This window comes from Theobroma cacao, chromosome 6 (genome assembly GCF_000208745.1).
Source record: "Theobroma cacao cultivar B97-61/B2 chromosome 6, Criollo_cocoa_genome_V2, whole genome shotgun sequence".
Taxonomy (NCBI): Eukaryota; Viridiplantae; Streptophyta; class Magnoliopsida; order Malvales; family Malvaceae; genus Theobroma; species Theobroma cacao.
The window spans coordinates 19,335,563-19,360,837 of NC_030855.1; the positions used below are offsets into that span (position 1 = coordinate 19,335,563).

General features: G+C 34.8%; 4 protein-coding genes and 1 pseudogene across 5 annotated transcripts; 4 read left to right on the top strand and 1 right to left on the bottom strand.

Moving 5' to 3' along the window:
• LOC18596143 (beta-galactosidase 17) lies at positions 814-9,587 on the top strand. Of its 2 annotated transcripts, none has more exons than XM_018123404.1 (19): positions 814-1,079; positions 1,542-1,646; positions 1,913-2,108; positions 2,616-2,704; positions 2,902-2,982; positions 3,730-3,824; positions 4,394-4,464; positions 4,975-5,065; positions 5,137-5,254; positions 5,336-5,431; positions 5,516-5,564; positions 6,574-6,761; positions 6,869-6,940; positions 7,101-7,250; positions 7,687-7,737; positions 8,200-8,365; positions 8,552-8,697; positions 8,832-8,897; positions 9,159-9,587. In XM_018123404.1, exons 1-19 carry the CDS (start codon positions 852-854, stop codon positions 9,261-9,263), a joined length of 2,163 nt encoding a protein of 720 aa, XP_017978893.1. In that variant the 5' UTR covers positions 814-851; the 3' UTR covers positions 9,264-9,587. The 2 variants fall into 2 exon arrangements, 1 of the variants encoding a protein (XP_017978893.1); XR_001928526.1 differs by having other exon boundaries at positions 823-1,079; positions 8,552-8,706; positions 9,159-9,185.
• On the bottom strand, positions 9,797-11,852 carry LOC18596144. Its single transcript, XM_007024437.2, has 2 exons — positions 11,695-11,852; positions 9,797-10,184 (listed from the first exon to the last, which is right to left on the bottom strand). The coding sequence occupies exon 2, from the start codon at positions 10,170-10,172 to the stop codon at positions 9,972-9,974; it is 201 nt and encodes a 66-aa protein (XP_007024499.1). The 5' UTR covers positions 10,173-10,184; positions 11,695-11,852; the 3' UTR covers positions 9,797-9,971.
• On the top strand, positions 11,969-14,449 carry LOC18596145 (mediator of RNA polymerase II transcription subunit 9). The gene is made up of 6 exons (XM_007024438.2): positions 11,969-12,283; positions 12,382-12,444; positions 12,546-12,626; positions 12,952-13,010; positions 13,080-13,163; positions 14,135-14,449. Exons 1-5 carry the CDS (start codon positions 12,056-12,058, stop codon positions 13,135-13,137), a joined length of 489 nt encoding a protein of 162 aa, XP_007024500.1. The 5' UTR covers positions 11,969-12,055; the 3' UTR covers positions 13,138-13,163; positions 14,135-14,449.
• Positions 15,217-16,271, top strand: LOC18596146 (annotated as a pseudogene).
• On the top strand, positions 21,421-22,972 carry LOC18596148 (LOB domain-containing protein 22). The gene is given in 2 exon segments (XM_007024441.2): positions 21,421-22,223; positions 22,226-22,972. Coding segments are annotated over 2 exon segments (717 nt in total). The 5' UTR covers positions 21,421-21,578; the 3' UTR covers positions 22,298-22,972.

The window sequence follows — 25,275 nt, forward strand, 5'->3', positions numbered from 1 at the left end:
TCTGAGGTAATTCCATGTATAAGCAGTTGTTGATTCACCAAAATTTGAAGCAGTCCATATAGCTCTACTTGCTGCAACATCTGCGGGGACAGGGTCTGGGTACTTTTACTTGCCAGGAACTAGTATGTCTGAACGGGTAAGCTTGGATCCAGCTACCCGAATAGAGCCTGGATTGCAAAATTAGTGTGTCCAGATGTGCTTTAAGATACATGCAACATTTCAGGCTATCAAGTTCTCTAGTCCCAAGCCCCCTTCATTCTTTGGATAATCAATGATGAAGTCCCAGTTCAGTTTGGCCCGTTTTAGGCTATCTTTCTTTACATTTCCAAACAAAAGCTGAGCAGAGTTGGTTCACTTTTTGGATCACTCTCCCTGGTCCCTGCCAAAATAAAAACCTAAGTACGGAATACCGGAAATTAATATGTATGAATGATGTATGCCTACACTCTTTGAGATGGTAAAATTCAATCACATGATATAACATGCCTTCTATTTAGTAATTTCCCATACTTTCAAGAAACCAAAAAATAATGTTTTTTTTAAATATTTTTTAATACATTCAACCAAATGAAATAAATTTATAGTTAATAAATAAAATTAACTATAACTATTAATTTTTTGACAAGGAAGGGAAACCGCTATAATAACTGTTTCTGACCATCCCAAACGCCAAACGACAATTCGTTTTGGCGCAATCCATTTGATTGACTCAAAGAATATTTAATTTTAAAAAATTATTTAAGTCATCATACTTTGAAGTAAAGCGACACTGTAGCTGTGAGGGTTTTTTTTTTTTTTTTTTTTTAAATTTCTGGCTAAATGCTATAGCTGATAGCTTAAAAGCAGAAGAAATGAATCACAGTAAAAAGCTAGCTGCAACGGAGTCAACCTCCAAATCAACTGCGGCGATGGCGAGAAAGCGAAGCAGCAAAACGACGTTGATCTTCTTCGTTTTGCTTTCCATTGTAGCTTTCGTTGCTTTCGTTCCCGTCTTCGCTTCTCTCCCTTCTCTTTCCTCTCACTCTCACGATCTTCACCTCCATCTTCGTCTTCATCAGCGTCAGCATCGTCTCGAAAAAGTAAAGTATCTTGTAAAAAACTCAAAGTTAAATTTCTTCGTACGCTTCATTTCTGGAAATTCATGCGTAAAACTAAACTTTAGAGTAGCTTTCAAATGTGTGTGTGTCTATATATATATATATATATATTCTTATATGTAGATATGTATATTGATTTTCTATTTCGAATTGAGAGGGGAAACGTGGAGTTTTAGAGGAAACGAAATAAGGAATTTGGATAGTTCTTTTTTTCCCCATCAACTGAATTAATTATGATGATGTGAAATTGTGAATTTTGAGTAAATGTTGTTTATTTTCTTCTTAATTTTGAGAACCTGTAGGAAGTTACAAAGAAACTGAAAAAAAATTGAAATTCTTAAATTTTCATGGTAGTTGTTTCTTTGTTGTTGCTTAAACTCTCTGGCTTTTTATTTTTTACTTTTTAAATGTTGACTGGTATTCTTTTGTGTGATTGTTATTCAGAGTGATGCTAGAAAGTTTGAAATTGCGGAGGATATGTTTTGGAAAGATGGAAAGCCTTTTCAGATAATTGGTGGTGACTTGCATTATTTCCGCATTCTTCCTGAGGTATTCTTGTAGTTAGCAATTAGCATATTGTAAATTTATTAATATCTTGCAGTTGTTGTTTTTCTGAGATAAGTGGGAATCAAAAATATTGTAGAAAAGATTTTAAGAATTTTAGTATATGGGAGGATATAAATGCCAAAAAAAAAAAGAAAATAGAGATTTGTTACTTCTTGGTGGACATTACAAATTTAACTTCTCATTTGTTAGAAGTGGGGAGCCGGTTGCTCTTTTTAGCCATTTGATGACTGACTATCTTATGGATGCAGTACTGGGAAGATAGGCTTTTAAGAGCAAAAGCACTGGGACTGAATACCATTCAAACTTATATTCCTTGGAATTTGCATGAACCGGAGCCTGGCAAACTGGTTTTTGAAGGCATTGCAGATCTAGTATCATTTCTCAAACTTTGCCAGAAGTTAGGTCTCCTTGTTATGCTTCGAGCTGGGCCTTATATTTGTGCAGGTAGTCATTGTTGTGTGTGTGTGTGTGTGTGCATAATATTTACTTTATCTGTTACAGATGCACCAAACCACTTCCTACTAAATTGCTTCTTATATTCATTGAAATGAGGGATGGATATGTATGCACTTTTTAATCTTATAAGATAAAGTTTCCCTGCTCTTGTGAACTGATTATAGCTTTTTTTTCTTCTTAGGTTTCTTTCAGTCTCTTATACTCATGGTTGACTTGAAAGTTATTTATAAACTAATTTAAAGGGTTTCCTGTTCATTCTGTTAATCTTGAGCACTTGTTGTTTTCTTGTATTCTTATCTGAGACATATTTTCCCTCTTTTTACAAGTGTTACCAAAGGAGTATACGGGAAAAAATATTTTAGTACACTGTGCTAACTAACATAATTGCATGTACAGCAGAATTTCTGGCTCTCCTGTGTTTTTATGACAAATAGATGTCTTAAGTTGGTGTTGACCAATTCATGGTTTCCTTTTGGGAACATATGTCACTTGCAGAGTGGGATCTTGGAGGATTCCCAGCTTGGTTACTTGCCATAGAACCAGATATCAGACTAAGGTCATCAGATCCTGCTTACCTCCAATTGGTATGTTCTCATATAGTCCTTTATTTGTTAGTAAGGAATATTAAGAGATATGATGTTGGATAAAACATTGGAGTTTTCATGCTTAGCATGCATGCCTTAGTTGAGTTGTATAGTTTCTGTTTACTTAATATGTTCTCAGAGGATGGACCAACTGGCATTTGTATTTTGCTGGATTATGTTTTAATGTGATGTTACAGGTTGAAGGATGGTGGGGAGTCCTACTTCCAAAAGTAGCTCCTCTTCTTTATGGTAATGGAGGTCCTATTATAATGGTTCAGGTATGTATAGAATATCTACTGCTCCATATGTAACTATGTTCCATGATATATTTTATTAGCTAGTCAAAATTTCTTTAACAAAACGAAGGTGCCACTCTGTTTTATCTCTACGGATTTTTAAGCAATCATAGAACCACTCATGTCTATTTTCTAAAACAAATTTCTCCATCCGGTAACTGTGCCAGATTCTTCATGTGGCTGAGTTAACTATCTGGGATTAAGGCTAACTGGGTGGTTGAGCTGAGTTCAATGTTTATGAACTATGGCACTTGTGGAAACAACCCTCTTTTCTCATGATGAGAACAAAAACGTGTGATATCTAGGAAGATACTTGGACAAAAAACAGAGAGACTAAGATAAAATAAAACTAGACTTTGCTTAAACCACCTCATTTTCTTCTAGGTTTTTTGGTTAAGAGTGACAAATTATTTAAGGGAACAAATAAATGAGCCCAATCAAGGTCAAGATAGATAACCCTCCAGCTAAGTTAGTTTTGTCGCCCACCTTTTGATAGATTATACATGGTGTACCTGAAAGAAATGCATCTTTCACAGGTTTCTTGTCCTTTCATTTATTTTCTCCATATCACACAGGAAAAAAAGGGTGATACTCCCTTTATTTACATCCCACATTTCGTTCCTTCCAATGAACTATATGTTCATTTGTACTGTGATGTCATTCTCTGAAAGTTTTAACATTTTATGTTAGTAAAATTACACTAAAATGATATATTATTTTTTGGCACAGATAGAAAATGAATTTGGGTCATATGGAGATGATAAAGCTTATCTTCGTCACCTGGTGAAGTTGGCTAGAGGACATCTTGGGGAAGACATTATTTTGTAAGAAGTTTTTTCCTGTAATCTATAGCCAATGGATAATCTTCTGGTTTATCATGTAAAATCTAATTCTGCAGCAAAAACAGGTTTGCATCACTGTGGTACTGACATTCTATTAGAGTGCTTAAGGAGATACCTGGCAGATGAGGCAGGCATTTAGGCCAATGCATTGCATAGCCTGGATTTCTCCAAGCATTGCATAGCCAATGCCTATTTACCTCTGTTCATCTAGGATATTTGACTATGATACGATTTCTAGGAATTTTCTTAAGACTCTTTGAGAGGTGATAACTATAAAAAACTATGTTTATTGCTAACAAGATGAAAAAGGACTTTACTTGAGCCTGCAAATATTGACTGGTTCAGTTTCTTATCTTCTCTTTCTGTGCACACAGAATGGCAGAGTAGTAGTTTATATATCCAGTCTTATATTTTACTTTACTTCGTTGATATTATTATGAATTAGAAGTATTGTCAAGAAACTTACTTTGATCAAATGACGTCAAGCACAGTATTGCATTCTTATTTTTGATTATTTATATATTTATTCGGATGGATTATAATGGTTTCAGGTATACTACAGATGGAGGTTCTCGAGAAACTCTTGAAAAAGGAACCCTTGTAGGAGATGATGTCTTTTCCGGTACTTCTCAAGATCAGCATGTTCTTATTTGATAAGTTGTGAAACTATAGCAACAGAGCATCTCATAACCTAAGAAATGGATAATAATCTACCTATTCCTTACCACTCTTTTCTGGGTCAAGTCATCAGCACTTTGAAAATTTAACTCTTATTATCATAAAATATTTCCTCCCCTCCCAACTCTAAAAGAGAAAAAGAAAAAAGGGGTATAATGTAATGACTTTATCTTAATACCTTCTTTGGATTTACTATATTGTTTTATAGTCTCATATTCATCTATGCTTTTTGAAAGTTTCATCACTAACAATTGCATCTGGTTTATCCATGAACTTTCCCCAAAGATGAATTTGATCGTTAATTTGATGGTAGGTTTCTAGGTTTAGGTGCAGTGCAGAGGTCAGAGAATTGCATGCTTTAAACAAAATGTTTACATTTAAACAAAGATACATGCATATGTCTGCGTGTGCATACCTGCAATTTCTTAAGTTAATACTTGTTTCTGATATGTAGCTGTTGACTTCACTACTGGGGATGATCCTTGGCCCATATTTGAGTTACAAAAGGAGTTCAATTCCCCTGGGAAATCACCACCACTTTCTTCGTAGGTGTCTTTATTTTTTATTTATTGTAATTGATAAATATGTTAATGTTCACAATGCTTTTTTGTTTCAGGGAGTTTTATACAGGTTGGCTTACACATTGGGGTGAGAAGATTGCAAGGACAGATGCAGATTTTACCGCAGCTGCCTTGGAAAAGATTTTGTCACGAAATGGTTCTGTCGTGCTTTATGTATGTTCTTCCTATCCTACTTTTGCTGCTGTGAGCTTATGATCTGTATGGACATGCTATGATTAGGCTTTCAAATTCCAGATGGCACATGGTGGAACAAACTTTGGATTTTATAATGGGGCAAATACAGGTGCTGATGAGTCAGATTACAAGCCTGATCTAACTTCCTATGATTATGTGAGGATGGTTATTCCTTGTTGTAGTTAGTACATTAACTTATGCAAAATCTTTCAAGCTTCAAATTGGTTTTACTTTACCCAGGATGCGCCAATTACGGAGTCTGGTGATGTGGACAATGCAAAATTCAAAGGTATGATCCTATGTTTTCTGGCTGAATATTTCAAGACTAGAGGGATAATATGCTGAAAATTTGCATGGCGTTGTTGAAAGTAAAACTACGTGGTCCATGGTCTCTCAGCAAACTTTACATGTAAATCTTGAATTTATTGGCCTGATTTTTTGCATCTTAATCAATGTGAAAAATGCATTTTGATGAGCTGATAGACACCTTCAGTGACCAAGAATGATACTTATAACTTTGAATGAGTCAGTGGATACAGAGTGATGTGCTGGACAGGAGATAGAGGGATTTAAGCGGATGAATTACACCAATGGCAGAAGAAGCTCACCTATTCAACTTCCCTTAATTTAGACGGGCATCATCCTGTCATTTGGTGTTAGAGGAAAACAGCTTTCTCTATAGGTGTGGCTTTTATGTGAATGTAACCACTAATTACAGTTTTAAGCAATCGACAATTTCTGAAATTGATGCACATGTTGATGGAAATTAATGGACTGAGTGTTACCATCTTTTGAAAATGTCAGAAGTCACAAACAATAGCATTTGAATGCCTCTTGTTTATAGTGGAGAATATGAGTAAATTTGCACCAAGGAGAAATCTGCAGTGTATTACATCTCATACATTGAAAGGCCATTCCACAGGCCTTGCCGTCAAATGACTTGTCTTGTGTTTGCTAAGAACATGATTCATGATTAGAAGTTAAATTCATGGGGAATGGGTTATGTGTTCAAAACCTGAGTCTGGTATCAACTGCTCACACACTTCAAATGCAGGAAGCTTCTATCTTTAAAGAGTATTGCATTTTTGTTAGTTTTGCTGTTTATTTTTACACTCAGCATTCTCATTGAGAGTCGTTTTTGTGTGATGATCGTTTTCTCCAAGTTTGTTGTGGAGTCAGGCTTTTCTGTTACTTGTATACAATTTAATAGTTGAGATAAACAAACTCCTACTATCTTATTTTGCAAGTGATTTTCTAACAGTAGTATATTCTTTTCATTGAATCTTTTCTGCCTTTAGCCATAAGGAGAGTGGTGGGGAAATATAGTTCAGTATCTCTTCCTTCATTTCCTTCCAGTAATAAAAAGACAGGATATGGTTTTATCCAGTTACAAAAAACAAGAAGTTTATTTGATTTACTTGATGGGTTTGATTCTGCACACATTGTTGAAGCTGAAAATCCAACTGCAATGGAGTATTTCTACCAGGTGCGTGCAAATTAGTGGCTCTGTTGCTCATTAGCTTCTATGTTTATCATGTCAATAAAATCCAAAATTGCTGAATATTGTCTCTTGTTATTATTCCTAATGTCCAGATGTTTGGATTTCTATTATATGTATCTGAATATGCATCGAAAGCTGGTGGAAATAAGCTATTTATACCAAAGGTATGCCTTCTTCCTCATTTTATAGTTAAGCTTACTAATTCATTCTAGCCTTATCGCTATATATTGAATTTTCTTTCCTTAATTGTTCAATATTGACAAATAATTCATAGAAATTTAATATTCTAAAAGATTATTACTTCTCTAAATATAATTCTTGCAGGTGCATGACAGAGCTCAAGTGTTCATATCATGCCCTTCTAGAGCTGATGGTGGACGAGTATCATATGTTGGTACAATTGAAAGATGGTCAAATCAAGCAATTTACCTTCCTAATGCTAAATGTGTTTCTAACACCAGCTTATTTATTTTGGTAACTAACTGTCCTCTGGCTTTGAACACCCTCATGTCTTATGACATTTTGGCAATTAGTTCTTTGGTTTTTTTTTTTTTTTAGTTCTTTGTAATTGTTAAATGGCAGCATAGTGAAAATATTTTGTCTTCTGGAATCATTAAGTTTATACATCCTGTAAATAGACGGTTTATAATCAGTGTTTTGTAACCGGGAATAATGGATGAAATCAATTCAACAAAATTTTATTCACTGTTCAGTTACATACCTAACAAATGTCGCATGTGAACAAAGCTTCTGCACGGCTAACCAGCAATGTCTTCTCAGTTCAGTCTTTATTTTTTTTTATCCTTTTGTCTTTTATTGAGAAACAAAAATTATATAATCAATTTTTAATGTAAAACTTGAATCCATACACGTATTTCATATCTAAGTTTCTACAACTTGATGTATGCAGGTTGAAAACATGGGCCGTGTAAATTATGGACCATACTTGTTTGACAGGAAGGTAAACTTGCCTGTAGAGCAGAAAATTGTTCTTTTCTTTCTAAAATGATGTCAGGTCGATGCCCGTGTTTATTTATTGGCATCAGTCAAATCATCATTCATTGCTATTAATTGGAATTGTGCACTTTCGATAGTAGATATAGAAAGTCTATTGTTGTAGTTGTTGTTTTGATGGGAACTGAACTTATTTTCTTTGGAAATGAAAGTGTGCAGTAGAAGGTGAGAGAAATTCCTTGAATCAGTCAATACATTGCTTACTACCACGGTAGCATATTTAAAATGGTTATTTGATAGCTTTATGCTCCTTTTTCAGGGAAACTTCATTTTAATGAGCTTGTTTGTCAATGAAAACTGGTTCTTTAAAACCACCACTGCACCATATGCATCAATGCCTATAGTCTGCTGCTGCATTTTTCCTAGTTTAACAGAGAATTTGACCATTTTCCTGACTTTGATTTTGTAGGGAATTTTGTCTTCTGTTTATGTAGATGGGAGAGTTTTGAACAGATGGAAAATGATCCCAATTCCTTTCCAAAACCTGAATGAGGTGCCAAAGTTCAATCCTGTCATTCAAGTTGCATCTGAATTCCCTAAAGTATCCATCCGCAAAAAGTTAGAGCACAAGTCAGGTGTGTCTCTAGAACATAAAAGGCATGCTGTATCAATGGTTGTATTATTTCCTCCTGTGTAGTTTTTTTGTTCATTTTACATGTTCTTATAAATATACCTCATTGCTAACAAGTATGCACTAATGAAGAAACAAAATATGATGTAATAAAATGATAATCTTGTAACTATTTGCTTTCCCTATGCAGAGGATGTTTTAGAAGGACCATCATTCTACACTGGTCATTTCTCTATTGATAAAACTAGTGAAGTTACAGATACATTCATTTCGTTTAGAGCCTGGGGTAAAGGGATTGCTTTTGTTAATGAATTCAACATCGGAAGATATTGGCCAGTAAGCTAGGTTTTTTTCCTTGGTCTTGTGTGCTGTTCTTAATTTTAATTGTCATTTAACATTATGTTGCTCATATTTCTCTTTTTGAATAATTTGTTTTACTCTGCAAATCAATAACTGATTTTTCTTTGCAGACTTCAGGACCACAATGCAACCTTTATATCCCTGCTCCAATCCTTCGGCATGGGGAAAATGTTTTGGTATGGGATGCCTATGTCTATATTGTTCAACTTTATAGTGAGGAATCCAAATCCCCCCACCCCCTCCTACTCCCCCTCCCTCTTGTCAAAAATGCTATATAGGTTTTGTGTTTTTTGTCTGGTTGTTAACATGCTAAATAGTTTTCGATTCCTATACATATGTAGATTGCTGCATTCATTTGGTAATTTAGAAAAAGGCTTGTATTTTACGATTTTCAATGAAATTTTCTTCCATAACTGGATTGGTTCACCACTGTGTAGGTGATATTCGAGTTAGAATCACCAAACCCTGAGCTTGTGGTTGATTCAGTTGATCAGCAAGATTTCAATTGTGGATCAAGTAAAGCAAGTGTGCGTCAACTTTAAAGCCACCTGAATGCCAAGTTTGGAGATGGTAGAGCATCACAGTTAAACCTCCAATCCACCATGGCTGGACCATCAGAGAATGTTTCCCTTGCAGCCTTGCAGGATTGTCTTATAACATAAAAGCATCATATCACATTTGTTGTCCTTGCCCTCAGGGAATGTGCCTTTGGGTGGATGGAGGTGGGCGAAAGTTGTAAAAAAAAAAAAAAACATAGCACTGGATTGTTTATGTAGGACTCGAGAGACACACTTCTATTGTTACCAAAATTATGCCTTTTGGTTAAAATTGTATGAAAATCAATCACAGTTGAATTTGAATGGCAATGTACCATCTTCAGCTGGCCTGGGAAGGCCATCAGTTCTCTGGTGGCGTCGCTAGTTAAGTGAGCCCCGATGATCTGAAAGATGCAAAATCTCCTTCCCATATCTGATTTTGATCTCAGACTACTGGTACAGTTCCTCATTACACTGCCTAACTTTGCAACAAAATAATTTGCAAGTATTTTTTTCTTCAGCATCAAATGGCAATAAGCTTAATTCATTTCAACGGTGTAGGTTTCTCTTATTTCAAGTGATTTAAAAGCTGTGTGATAACCAAAATTACATTCACACATAGCCATTTGCTCCCAACAAGCTCACGGGAGCAGCCAACTATGCTACATACATTACAAATGTCTAGAAGCTGATAAAAGAAGGAAAAAGGGATGATCATTTTGACGTTTGCTTAGATTCATCTTTTGAGTCCTGTTTTGATCCTGACAAAGCAGCAGATGCTGCCACTGTCATGGCAGCTGCTGCTGCACCCAGCTTGGCACCACCAGCAGCCTTCATTGCACCAGCTACTTTTGCAAATACAGCTATTCCTCCTACAAGTACAGCCCTCAAAGCTACTGTAGGTTTCACTGCCATATTTTATTGAATCTGCAATTTTCCAATGTCACATCAAATTCAGATCTCTTTGCTCATTAGAATAACCAATATAGGTCAAAACTGTGAATAAACTCAGTAAACCTAAACTATAAAACTGTGATGCTACCTTTCTCATGCATGTATTGATTAATAATGCAAAAGAATAGAAGCATGCCCCATAAACAGCTATATGCCCATCCTGTAGCTCATACTCATCACTAAAATTTCGGGTTGCCTTCAACATTGAATTTGGATCAGATTTGAGCCTTTGGATTCATGTAATTTCAGAAGTATGAAATCGCTGTCTTTTTTTTTTTTTTCCCTTTTGGCCAATAAGATTTGAAGTTTTGAACCAAGATTTAGACATTCCCACTCCAAACGTCAACTAAAGCTAAAACTCAACACTAGTTAAAACTGGTAAGTGAGACTACAGATTTAAAACTTGAAACTTGAGACCAAATACTCCAATTGACTGAAATAATCAGCCACACCATTGAGCTTGATCAATAGGAACAATATGTAGATACCGACATTCATTGTAGTACAATTTCTATTTCTATTCACATAAAAATGCACCTTGACTCTTGAAAATCGGTAACATCATCCTTGTTGACAGCTTGAAATACAAGACAACAGGATGACTACTTAATGATGCATAACATTGGGAAGCCTCTTTTGTCTTATACCATGAGAAGCCAGAATTGTTATTCTTGCTAAGTATCGGAAACACTAGTATTCTGTTCACTAATAAACACAGAACAACTATTTATCCAAAGATAATAGTAAGAAATATATAAGAACAGCTCCTCCTTAGACTAAGCTTTCAACATACAAAGCATTAGTTAACAATCATCTCGTACTTCCCTAGGCAGCTTTTTCCTTTCAATCCCTTCAATTGAACTTAACCCCAACATTGTTCTAGAGACTTAAAAACATCTCCATGGCACTGATAACAACACCACCAACCACCCGCAGAAAGCAAAAGCTAGTTGCAATACAAAATGATGAACATTTCTTTCCCTACTGTTTCCTAAGAAGAGTGAAGAAAAGAGTTTTCGGAATGCTAGAAAACAATGCATAAAATTTCCAACTCTCACCGGCATGTTCAACAATTTGAGAAAAGAAGTCAAACAATCAAAAACATATACTAAAAACTTATTCCTTTAAACAATGTAGGGTCAATTCTACAAGTCACCTTAATTTAGAAACTCAAAACTAACATTTTGCCGCATAATTTCTACAAGAAACGGAAGCGGTTAACTTCAGCTATCATAATGACCAAAATCCTGAAAAGACCTAAATGTTTAACCTCTAACGCAGTTCTGGGCACGTACCCATTTCCTCGAATCAATGATCCAAGGCCCCTCTATCCCCATCCCCGGGAAAAAAAAAAAAACCTTTTTTCTGCCAGTTCCTTCTTAATTGGCTAACTTTACATTAAAAAGAGAAATGGAATTAAAAAAAAAAACAACAGAAACAGGCCCCAGATCATATAAGAGATAAGAGATAGAAGGAACTGAACCTTAGAAGTTGAAGAGAAAATCTTTTTGATTGAGTCCTTTTGCCAATAACTCGGAGAGCGTAAGAGAAATGAAGGGTAAGTAATTTCGTTATGGAAACATAAGTGTTAACCCTGCATTTCAAATTCCCTCTTCTCTCGGGGGCTGCAAATGAAGCCCACTATTTGTTTTTATGTTGAAAAGAAAAAAAATAAAAGTCTCATTCTTACGACATCGTTTCCAATATTTGTTTCCACGCGTGGCAGAATATTACTGGATAACGTGGTTAAAAAGGCGTACATTAGCAAAAATTCCCATATCTCTGCCTAACTGTGCGCTGGTAGAGAAAAAGAAGCCAGGGAGCAAGCGAGGGAAAGAAAGCCGATGGATCCGTACTCAGGAGGAGGGAGCTGGACTATGATCCCCAGCGTTCCGACCCACAGTAACGTATCTACTCCCACCAATCAAGACCATCTATACCTCTCTCCACCACCACCACAACAACAATTCCATCCACAACAATTCCAACAACAGCGTATTTTACACCAGCAGCAGCAGCAGCAGCAGAATCAGCACCATCAGTCACTAGCTTCTCACTTTCACCTCTTACAGGTACTCCTTTGAACCACAACCTTAACAAAGTTGTACCACAACTTCTCATTTTTAAAAGTGCTTGATGTTTCTTTATGTGTTTGTTTTCGGGGTGGCAGTTGGTGGAGAATTTGGGTGATGCAATTGATAATGGAAGTCGGGATCAACATTCTGATGCTTTGGTTTGTTGGGTTTTTTTTTTTTATTCTTTTTCAATTATAAATTGGCGTAGAGTTTATTTTGAAGATTATTGATTTTATTTTTGTTGTGGGGTTTTCGGAAGATTAATGAACTGAACAATCACTTTGAGAAGTGCCAGCAGCTTTTGAACTCGATTGCGGCATCAATTAACACCAAAGCTATGGTAATGAGCAACTCTTCTTTTTCGTTTTTTTAATTTGTAATTTCTGTTTTAATGTTATAGAGATGTTGACAAAGATGCATCTGGGGGTTTAATGAACTTTACCCATGATTCCATCAATTGCGATTAGACATGTTCTTTGATGCCTGATAGTTTGTTAGAAACATAAAAATAGGTAAAACATAGGGCAGGCTTCTGTAGAATGTTTGAATTTTCGGAATTTTTTTTCCATCATTTTTAGAGAATATATATTGTTTTCTGATATTTGTGGTCCTTTCTAATTGAGGGGTTGTGATATAATTAATATAAATTTGTTTTTGGGATGTAGACTGTTGAAGGACAGAAGCAAAAGCTGGAGGAAAGTGAACAACTACTAAATCAAAGGAGGTGAGAAGTTGACCCTGGTTTTTGTTTCCGCATTTGAAGTTTTCTACTTATTGAATGTGGTTATTTCAGGGATTTGATTGCCAACTATGGAATCTCTGTTGAAGACCTTGTGAAGACTGAGCCCTAGTTGCTTCTCACTCTAACTGAGCACAGGTGAGAAAATGCATGCAAAACAATTTTACTTAAGTCAAGTCGATAAATATGTTGCAGTTTGCACCGTTTACTGTAACATATCAATTTAATTTCCAATTTGAGTGAGAATTGCTCATAAAGAATTTCGATTCAAACAAGCAATTTTACATGAGCTAGTTTGAAAGGTGTAGATTGTTTTTTGTATACTCATGTTGCATTTTTTTATAAATAAGTAAAAGAGCGTATAGTCTTAATGGTATATTGTTTTAGAATTTCGGTGAGGGCAGATCCAGATTAGGGCAAGGGTAAGTTAACATATGAATGTTACGATCAAGCAAGTTTTTGGGACTTTAATGAAAAACAAAACTGGAACCATAGCAAGCAGTGTTTTCTATTTGAGAGTCTTACCAATTAAAGAACGTTGCTACCAAGAGTGAGTCTGTTCTTCTGGAGGTTTGCGTTCCATTATGTTTCATTGATAAAACTGACTTTGGCCTCTTGGGAAATATATTCTTGGAGGTTACACAGATTATGGTTCAAACTTTGCTTTGTGGTTGTCTACCATTCATCTGCAGACCTGCTACCTGTCTCCCTTAGAGTTCAATTTAAACCAAAGAGAAAGGATTTAAATTCTTCTCCTTGATTTTGAAATTATTAGCCAACATTTGTTAACACATTTGGGGATCAAATCTTATTCCATTGTCGTTGAAAACTTTCTAGCAGATAATTTCCAAGAAATTGCAAAATTGTTCAGCTCTGTTCTAGACCATCTGTTAGATGTCTACATTTTTGCACTTAACCATTGCTTGCACTTGCTGACTGCTGTTCTTTTATTTAGTTGATACTGGTTTCAAACTGCGTATTTGTTGCCATAAAACATAAAACTGTATATATCTTGTTTTTCTTCTTTGATTCTTTACTGTTGATGTTTGTTTTTGTCAACAAATTTGAACTACTGCTTGCAACCATTATTTTGGCTTTGCTGTATTCAGGTTGAGAGCATTCTGTTTAACTCTGAAAGCTCAGAAGGAAAGCCAGAGAACATGTAATCATAGAATTAGATCACATACATCTTTTTGTTCAGCAAGTAGAAAATTCTTAGTTTGTTGTCTAGCTTGTTCTTCTATTACGATTTCCTTTGGAATGAGATGATGTTCAAATGCAATCTTGACTTCATTTTTTTGGTTCCTTTTAATGTTATTGAGCTCTGAGTCCCATTAGTGCTGGAGGCTGGATGTTCATAAGGTTTTCAGTGAAAGTTCAATGAGATTGATAAATTCTGTCCACTAAGTGGATTATTTCGATCATGTAGTTCTGCATTCAAATTGATTCTCTCACACTGTGGGAATTTACATTAAGAATTGTTAAGATTCATACCTGCAATGCACATGTGGTTCTGGTATACCCTGCAAAAGAGTCATCCTTTTGCTTCACCATTTGATTCACCAATGTTAAGACTGCAATTCAATACTCCAGCCAAGCGCTGTTTGGTATTCTGTTATTGAAGGATGCCATGGTTAAAACGAGACCCGCTTCTGCAGGGGACCTGTCCAGCTGAAGAGTACCAAGCTTTCAGAGTTGAGTTTGATCTGATGCTTCAAGAGTGCCTCCTGAAACACTACGTTTTATTGTTCATTAGCCTAGAAATTAAGGTGGCGGTAGAAATTCCCTGGAAATAAACATTCAGAAACGAATGGGAGAGAGTATTGTGAATTACTGAAACTTATTGGTAAACTGAAGTTCCGGATTCAAAATTAGGCACCAAGGTGGGGGAGATGAGGTGGATAGAGAGATAAAGGTGACTTACTACTTTAGACATCAATGTATCTTCAAAATCCAGAATAAAAAATTTCAAAAACGCAACAAAATAGGTAAGAGGATGAATCCATTTGGATTTTGAAGTTCCGTCAAAAGGGATACCTCAAAGTCTGCCAACTTGCCAAACCTCCAGAGAATGACGTAACGGCCCCAAAATATCTAGCATAACAGAATTTGTTGACTCTCTCTTTCATATACTAACCTGTGTGTCTCTGTCTGTCTGTCTGTCTTTCCTTTCAATTATCTGCATCTCCCATTTATCCCTCCGTTATGCCCGTCTCACCAGGAGAAAACAAAGGAAGAACCCAAAAAAGGCTCAGAAATAAACATTTCTGAAAAGAAAAATAACCTGCGCCATCTCAGGCGGCAACGCCGATATTTCATCCCTCTAAACAATTAAGTAATAAAAGTAACACCACCACCAAAATATGAGCATTCTAAAAACTCGTAGTAACGGCACAACACAAGCTTGCGCTGCGTGTAAATACCGACGCAGGAAGTGCGCTCCTGACTGTATTCTCGCCCCTTATTTTCCTCATGATCGCCAAAGGCAATTCCTCATTGCGCATAAATTGTTTGGAGTCTGCAATATCACCAAGGTCATCAAGGACCTCAATTCTCCTGAGAAAGACATTGCCATGCATACCATCATATTCCAATCCGATGTGCGAGCCAATGACCCTGTTGGAGGTTGTTACAGGATCATACAAGAGCTTCAGCATCAGATAGAGTACAGTCAGGCTGAGCTTGACCTGGTCTTTCATCAGCTAGCCATATGCAGAGCACAGGCTCATCAGCAGCAACAGCAGTCACATTTGCAGGTGCAAGAACCTGGCGATTCAACCCTAGGTTGTGAAATGGTGAATGCAGACCCATTGAACTCGTATAATTCGAATAATTATTATGTTGAAGAGCCTCAGGAGCAGCAGTTTGCTGTGGACAACCATCATCACCACTTAATGATTTTTGGAGCATTCAAGAATCCACAACCTGTCAATCTTTGAACGTCAAGCAGAGTTTTATGAGAGTATGTGATGATGAAGTGAAGCCAGATCTTGAAATTATTGTGAAAGCCATGAGATCAGGTTTGAGACCGAAGAACTAGTAGAAAGGAAGTTTGTTCTATCGACACAGTTAGTTATGTCATCTTAGCCTTGACATTTTTCTTCATCTTATTTATGATATGATGATACATAAGTGAAAAATAAATGTAGATTGACATCCAAAATTGATGTATTATTACGAGTGTACATTTACTTCTGGGGCATGTACTTGTATAAGTTTGTATTATTATTATGATTCTGATTATCTCTTTCTGGGTTATACAAGACATGCCCCTTATTGGTGCAATGGTTGATTCGGATGATAAAGGGACTCCCGTTATCCTTCTTATTCATCTCCGTAAGTTATTCTATCTGCATCCGAAAGCATAACAGCATCTACCCTATGATGGGATGCCTGTCTGTCCTTATATTTTTATTTTATAGAAGGAGAAGAAGGTCCCATTCAAGTGCCATTTGTCCTCTAATGGTCCAAGAAAACCTTTAGGCTGAAACAAACCCATGTGAAATTTTGAGAAGCGTATAATAGTTCAACTGGACTATTGAGTTATCATATTGTTTCACATTTTAATGAAGCGTCTCAAACCCCAAGTAGTCAGCCAACGCCAAACTTGCAAGACCCCTTCTCAAAATTATCCCCTATCTTGGAATATGAATTGGGTCAAATGGACCCGAACTATCTAGTAAATCTACCTAGACATTTATCTAACTTATAATTAGAGTTTAGAATCATATTCCTCATAGGATTATGATATGTTTATTATATACACAGACACATCTGTTTGTGGACAGAATTTCAGTTTCACGAGTAGAGATTTTCTACCAAACTCTTTAGTATGGGATCAACAAGTAGTTCAACCAAAAGAAGATCCTTGGAAACGAGTATGAGTAAATCCATCTTGAGAATTCAGATTCACATTGGGATAGATAATCCTAAACCTATTCATATTTCTTCACTCTATAGCAACAAATACTCTTGTCTCTCTTCCTCTCTCCGTCTCTTCTGTTCCTCTACATAGCCAATCTTTCTTTCCTCTACCATTGATATCTTTCCCAAGTGAAGGTAAAAAACACATGATTTCTTGATACATAACCTTAAGACTAAGATCAAAAGAGTAAAAAAAAAACCCAAAAATGTCGTGAAATATAAAAATTAATTTGCACTCCTTGTAAGCACAAGGATTGGACGAGCGGTCCTAACTACTTTTTTGCCTTTTATTTTCCTTTTATTGCGAGACGTAATATCTCAATGTGCACAACTTTTTTGGTTAGAGGAGTTTCATCAATCATCCAAAGTAGACTGCGTTATATTTTTTTAAATGTGATTCATCATTTAATTAAATTTATTACTTCTAATGAAATCATAAACTTGCCTTTCACTAGTACAAGAACTAAAGACTATGTTAGCTACTCATTTATGATATTTGAATCTTTCTAAAAATCCTCCATCAAACTATTTATTTGATTCCTTCTTAATTTTCAAGGACATTTCAAGTTTCATTTGCGTTAATTTTTGCTTGACTAGGTTATATTCTGGCCTCAAATGTAACTTATGGACCGCAATATTAGTGCTAAGCCTTAACATATAATGGTATGACATTCGAACATATACACTTACTCACAAAGCAACTCCATTAATTCTTACTTCAAAGGTGAAACTTTTGTACCAATTTTAACTTCTTTTTTATTTTTTTCACTTTCCAAATTAATTATTTCTATAGGTTCTTTAGGAGGTACAGTATGTTTTTCTTCTTACTTAATTAGCCTTAACAAGTCAAAAAACAAGACATAATCATCCACGTTCTCTTCATTGACAAGTTCACCAATATAAATACTTTTTTCAAAATAAAATCTTGAATTATTATCATTCCATCTTCACATTCATTACTCGAAAACTTGAAAATAAGTAAAATTAAATAGATATAAGAATATGGACATTATTAAAATAAAAAATAATAATTTAAGGGAATGGAAACAAGAGAAAAATATGAAAGTACATCACTCACGCATGTCATCTGTATTAGCATAACACTGAATAAACAAAAAGCTCATCATACAGTAAAGACTTTTCCTAAGCTTTTGGACATAAGCTTTAAGGGATTTAGTTAGCTGCGTTACTTCGTAAAAGATTTAAGCATGCTCGACTGTTCCATGGTCTTTCAATTATTGAACTCCGGACCAAGAGGTCTTGGTTGTACCACCATATCCTCTTGTCATCTTCCAACTGTTCTTCACCCACTACTTGCACGGAGAGTTCCGCATAAGCATCCTCCAGGATCTCCACTGATTTGTGCTCATGCATTATCCTTTCCGGTCGCCTTGGATCATGTAGACACTTAAACACAAATTTGTCAATTTGTGTTTTTGTATTTTAATTTTACTGTGTAAACATAAGATATTAACAGTAATATATTTAAATATGAACATAACAAGATTAATTAATCATGTTAAAATCTTAAACACATATACAAATACGTTTAATAAACATATAACATGACATGATAAATATGCTAAATTAAATTTTATACGACATGACACGATTTTGTTTATATGATTAACATGATTAAAATTTATACGATGTACAACTTATTTATAAGATAAACATGATTGAAATATGATTAAAATATTTAAATTAAAATATAAATCTAATATTCAAATTTCTAATAAAAATTATATATTATAATATATATCAAATATAATAAAATTCAACATCAATAAATTTTAATTATTATAAAAATATTAATATTTATATAAATCAATTAATAAACGAGTCTTAATCATATATCAAATATGTCTACTCGACACATAAAAATGACTAGATAAATAAATAATAAACGAGTCACGGATTGTACGGGTACACGATAACATAATTAATTAATCAAATCTTAAATAAGTTTTAAACTAGTTAAGTGAGTTTAACACGGTTTATACACGATTTAATCATGTCTTAACCGAGTCAACATGATTAATACACGAAACACAATTATTTCAAATCAAAACTCACTAGAATCCGTGTCATGCCTGAATAATATTATTGTGTTATATACAAAATTGTAGCTCTATCTGAAACGGAAGATTTTAACGGAGATGTGGGAAACTAATTCTTTTAGTTTCCGATTCTATTCCTCGGGAATGAGCCAATCTCTTCTCTCGTCTTTCGGTCATCATTTCAATCTTTTCCTTCTTTGTGGGCCTGTATCTCAACCCAAATCTCTCTTCATTTTTCAACAACACGAGAGGCTTCCTGATCCCTTGTAACTTCTTTTTCAGACCAGCCCGAACACGACAGTATGATTGATTACCATCTCGAAAGGTTCAGACAGGAGTGGAGTGAGACTACAGATTTAGAACTTGAAACTTGAGACCAAATACTCCATACGACTGAAATAATCAGCCACACCATTGAGCTTGATGAATAGGAACAATTCATAGATACTGGCATTCATTGTACTACAGTTTCTATTTCTATTCACATCAAATGCACCTTGATTCTTGAGGATCAGTAAGATCATATCTTTGTTGACAGCTTGAAATGCAAGACAACAGGACCACTACTTAATGATGCATAGCATTGGGAAGCCTCTATCGTCTTATACCATGAGAAACCAAAATTGTTATTCTTGCTACGAATCGGAAACACTAGTATTTTGTTCACTAGTAAACACAGAACAGCTATTTATCCAAAGATAATAGTAAGAAATATATAAGAAAAGCTCCTCCTTCTCCAACTTCCAATCCTTGAACTAGGCTTTAAACATACAAAGCATAAGTTAACAACTATCTCATACTTCCCTAGGGAGCTTTTTCCCTTCAAACCCTTCAATTGAACTTATCCCTCACCTTGTTTTAGAGACTTAAAAACATCTCCATGCCACTGATAACAACACAACTTACCAACGGCAGAAAGCAAAAGCTAGTTGCAATACAAAAATGATGAACATTTGTTCCCTACTGTTTCCTAAGAAGAAAGAAGGAAAAGTTTTTGGAATGCTAGTAGAACAATGTCTAAAATTTCCAACTCTGACCGGCATGTTCAACAATTTGAGAAAAGAAGCCAATCAATCTAAAACATATACTAAAAAGTTATCCTTTTAAGCAATGTAAGATCAATTCTACAATTAACTTTAGCTATCATAATGACCAAAATGCCTTTCAAAAAAAATCATGATGATCAAAATGTTTTCTCCATTTAAAAAATTATTCACCACTGTTGTAGAATTGTTAGATGTCTACGTTTTTGCAGTTAATCATCGCATGCTTCTGCTGTTCTTTGATTTGGTTGATGCTGGTTTCAAGGTGCATATTTGTTGCCATAAAACATAAAACTGTATGTGTCTTGTTTTTCTTCTTTAATTCTTTACTATTGATGATTGGTTCCGTCAACAAATTTTGAACTACAGCTTGCAACCATCATTTTGGCTTTGCTGTATTCAGGTTGAGAGCATTCTGTTTAACTCTGAAAGATCAGAAGGAAAGCCAGAGAACATGTAACCATAGAACTAGATCACATTCATCTTTTTGTCCAGCAAGTACACAATTCTTTAGTTTGTTCAGCAAGTACATCTTTTCAATGAGATTGATGAATCTTGTCCGCTATGTGGATTATTTAGATTATGTAGTTTTGAATTCAAATTGATTATGTGTATGGGTAATTTAGATTCAGAATTGTTAAGCTTCATACAAGCAATGTATATATGGCTCCTGTATACCCTGCCAAAAAGTCATCTTTTGGCTTCACCATTTTGATTCACCAAAGTTAAGAATGAAATTCAATACTCCAGCCAACAGCTGGTTGGCATTCCGTTATCGAAGGATGCCATGGTTGAAACAAGACCCATTTCTTCAGGGAACCTGTCCAGTCGAAGAGTACCAAGCTTTAAGAGTTGAGTTTGATCTGAAGCTTCAAGAGAGCCTTCTGAAACACTATATTTTCTCACTTCATTAGCCTACAAAACAAGATGGTCGGTTGAAATTCCCTGGAAATAAACGTTCAGAAATGAATGGGAGAGAGGAATGTCAATGACTTTAAAACTTAATGGTAAACTCAAGTTCTGGATTCAAAATTAGGCACCAAGGGTGGGGAGATGAGGTGGGTAAAGAGATAAGGGTGATTTACTCCCTATTTTTGCAATCAATGTATCGTCAAAAAGCCAATATAAAAGAAATTCAAAAACGCAACAAAATAGGTAATTGGGATGAATCTATTTCAAGTTCCCTCAAAAAGATATCTCGAAGTCGTAGTCTGCCAACTTGCCAAACCTGTATAGACTAACAACAGCCCAAAAATATGTATCATAACAGAATTCGTTAACTCTCCCTCTCTGACCCTTTCTCTTTCATATATTAACCTGTCTGTCTTTCCTTTTATTTCTCTGCATCTCCCATTTTCCCCTCCGTATTTCCCATCCCACCAGGAGAAAACAAAGGAAGAACCAAAAATCACCAGAAATAAACATTTCCTCAAAAGAAAAATAAACTGCACCATCCCCGGCGGCAACGCATCCGATATCTCATCCCTCCAAACAATAAGAAATAAGAGAAACACCACCACCAAAATATGAGCATTCCAAGAACTGGTAGTAACGGCACAACACAAGCTTGCGCTGCGTGTAAATACCAACGCAGGAAGTGCGCTCCTGACTGCATTCTCGCCCCTTATTTTCCTCATGATCGCCAAAGACAATTCCTCAATGCTCATAAATTATTTGGAGTCAGCAACATCACCAAGATCATCAAGAACCTTACTCCTCCTGAGAAAGACATTGCCATGCGTACCATCGTATTTCAATCCGATGCGCGAGCCAATGACCCTGTTGGAGGTTGTTACAGGATTATCCAAGAGCTTCAGCGTCAGATAGAGTACAGCCAGGCTGAGCTTGACCTGGTTTTTCATCAGCTAGCCATATGCCGAGCGCAGGCTCATCAGCAGCAGCAGCAATCTCACTTGCAAATGCACGAACCTGGTGATTCATCGCTAGGTTGTGAAATGGTGAATGCAGACCCTTTGAACTCGTACAATTCGAATTATTACTATGTTGAAGAGCCTCATGAGCAGCAGTTTTCTGTGAACAACAATCATCACCACTTGCAAGAAAATTATGATTCTTGGGGCATACAAGAATCGACAACCTTGGATTCTTTGAACGTCAAGCAGAGTTTTATCAGAGTATCTGATAATGAAGTGAAGCCAGATCTTGACATTCTTGTGAAAGACATAAGATCAGGTTTGAGACTGAAGAACTAGTTGAAAGGAGGTTTATTCCAGGACACAGTTAGTTATGTCATCCTAGAATCAGTTCAACCAAAAGAAGATTCTTGGAAATCATTATCAGTAAAGCCATCTTGAAAATTCGGATTGACATTGGAATCGATAATCCTAAACCCATTCATTTTCCTTCACTCTATAACTACATTTTTTTTTTCTCTTCCTCTCTGTCTCTTATTCCTCTCTCTGTCTCTTCTGTTTCTCTATTTCTTTCCTCTTCCAACGATATCTTTTCCAATTAAAAAAAAAAAAACAAGATTTCTTGATACACAGCCTTAAAACTAGAAGATCAAAAGAAAGAAAAAAAAATAAAAAACACCAAAAAAATGCCCCGAAATATAAAAACCTGCACTGCTAGCATCTGAGCACAACTATTGGAGGTGCAGCCCTATAAACTTTTTGCGAGACGCAATATCTCAATGTGCACAACCCTTTTGGTTGGAGGAGTCTTGTGCATCATCGAGGCGTCAATCCTCATGAAGTAGATTTCCCGACGTGCAGGTTTACAAACCCGATCACTCGACCTGAATGGGAAGTCGTTAAGTGATTAACCATTTAATTAAATCTATAATTTCCGATGAAGTACTAGATATAGATTTAAATTTATTAAAAAAAAGATATGTTTCGATCTATGATTTCAATTAGAGTTCAAGAGTTCACTTACTGTGAAGAATTTATTAGCATTCCTCCTTGAAAGAACAATACCTATTAGCCTTGTGTAATCTTATTTTAGAGTAATTTATAATGCTTAATATCATATTTAGCAATATTTTTCTTAATTTCTATTTATTACTTTGCATTTCTTTTTTAATTTGTTTAAATTTTCTTCTTTACCTATTATTAAATATCTGAAATTTTTCTTGGAGAGCTCCCTGGCCGGTTTCTTTCAAAATTTACAGAAGAGGGTCAAGATTTTAAACTTTATATTTTGTCATTTTTTAATTATTATTTATTATTATTTTACCTTCTTTGTTTTTATTATTTTCCAAATAATTATCGATTTTATTGAATAAATGAATTCAATATTATATATATTAAGAATTCTTCTAAATCCTCCCAATGTTGTCTCTACAATTTTCTTGAAAAGTCATATTATCGAGATTTTCATTTATGAGTTGAATAAAAAGTTTCTATGCATATGATTCAAACATGTAATAATGATTGAAATTTATAATTTTGTTAAATAGTAAATGCAAATCTTTGTATCAGAAACTTTTCATCACTTAGAGAATTTCTCGAGAAATTTATCTCTATAACTTCAAAAATCTTATCATCGGACACTATCATTCACTTTCAAGAATCAAGATCTCAAATGAATGCAATACAACAAGGAATGGATAAAGATGATGCAAAAACAAAGAAAAAAAATGACATAATATCCAAAAAAGCTCTTGAACTGTACAAGAATATTTAATTTAATTTGTACATTTTTATTATATTCAATTAAGTCATTATATTTTTATTTTGAATTAAATCTTTATTACTAACTGTTGATTAATTGTCGTTTGTTAAAGTTACAACTTTGTTGAGCCTAGCTCTAGATCTTGGGTCCTTTTTATACCAAAAACGGTGTCTGATCTTGTGTTTTGGTTTATGATGCTAGTTGGTAGATCTAGAGGCATTGATCCTCGATTTAACTTCTAATAGATTATCTTGACGGTAAATGGTTAAAAAGGTTTATTTAATCTTCTTGATGTTTTAAAAATATGAATAAATGATTTTAAGACATGTGATTGGCAAGAAAAAAGCAAGTCAGCAACCAAAAATTCAATAAGTAACATCTTTATCGACATCATGTACCACATGACAGTATCATCCTCCCATATGACATGGCATTAAATTGATAATTGTAATTTTAACTAACGGCAATTAGTTAATGATTAGCAATAAAGGTTTATTTTCAAAATAACAAAATAAGTACTTGATTAAATGTAATAAAAACATAGGGGTTAAATTAAATTTTTCTTGTATAATTTAAAAGCTTTTTCGAATATTAAACAAAAAATTTATTTATTTATTATTTTTTATCATTTTTATTTAGATGTATGCATTTCATTATTCTTTATTTGTTCTTATTTTCTTATGTATTTTTAAATAATAGCTCAACTCATAATTTCTCACTTCCTCTTTGGAGTTCTTTGAGCTTGTCAGTCAATGAAGAGAACATACCCTTTAATCCATCATACTTTTCTCTCCATGCCTCTCATTCTTGATGCAATCTATGAATTTCCTTTTCTGCTACTCTAATTATTCTTCAATTTTCATTTTGACCTTCAACTCCACTTTCTCAACCTCAAGCTTTTGCTTTGCCAGTTTTATTTCTAACAGAACATTTTGAGGTTTTGGACCAATTGATTAATTAAAACCCTTTTCTGAAGAAAATACTATGTTTTTAACCTACCTTGGGTGCCATGCCAAGTATCTAGAAGTAACTTTATCAGTGAATCACCCTTGACTTACTCTGCATGTTTTCTTCTAGGTGGTAGCTATATCTTCTATTCTCTTTAATGTTATGGGCTCTTCATAGAAAAACTTTAATTAATTAAGTCGATGAGTCATTGGAACAAATTGCTCAGATCTGAATTACTATTATACTATGATTGAGGCAGCACTTGTCAAACCCTGTTCTATAAAATAATTACGACGTCATTTACATGCTTAATAGAATGTTTGCATGTTTAGGAAGTTCGAGGAATCGTTAAAAGACGATATTGCCCCTAATGGTACCATTAAGTCGATTAAGCCTCGAACCAGTTCAAATAGAAATTTTGAGGTGATTTTTGGAGTGTAGGGGCAAAATCGTAATTTTCCATCCACGGACAAAATTTGAGATTTTGAGAGAATTTAGATCAAATTTGACAAATTGGAGAATGGTATGAGTATAAGGGATGAAAAATATGTCTATGGGCAATTTTTCAATTTTTGGGGCAAAAATGTAATTTTTGACTTTTACGGAGCTAAAATGTAAATTTCAAAAATTACTCCAACC

What these genes read in the sequence shown, in the direction of transcription:
- LOC18596143 (XM_018123404.1), top strand. Translation starts at nt 852, where the DNA reads ATGAATCACAGTAAAAAGCTAGCTGCAACGGAGTCAACCTCCAAATCA. An exon ending in ATGGTTCTGTCGTGCTTTAT is followed by an intron (nt 5,255 to 5,335) that starts GTATGTTCTTCC and finishes TTCAAATTCCAG; the next exon opens with ATGGCACATGGTGGAACAAA. An exon ending in ATCTAACTTCCTATGATTAT is followed by an intron (nt 5,432 to 5,515) that starts GTGAGGATGGTT and finishes TACTTTACCCAG; the next exon opens with GATGCGCCAATTACGGAGTC.
- LOC18596144 (XM_007024437.2), bottom strand. Translation starts at nt 10,172, where the DNA reads ATGGCAGTGAAACCTACAGTAGCTTTGAGGGCTGTACTTGTAGGAGGA.
- LOC18596145 (XM_007024438.2), top strand. Translation starts at nt 12,056, where the DNA reads ATGGATCCGTACTCAGGAGGAGGGAGCTGGACTATGATCCCCAGCGTT. An exon ending in CTCACTTTCACCTCTTACAG is followed by an intron (nt 12,284 to 12,381) that starts GTACTCCTTTGA and finishes TCGGGGTGGCAG; the next exon opens with TTGGTGGAGAATTTGGGTGA. An exon ending in ATCAACATTCTGATGCTTTG is followed by an intron (nt 12,445 to 12,545) that starts GTTTGTTGGGTT and finishes GGTTTTCGGAAG; the next exon opens with ATTAATGAACTGAACAATCA.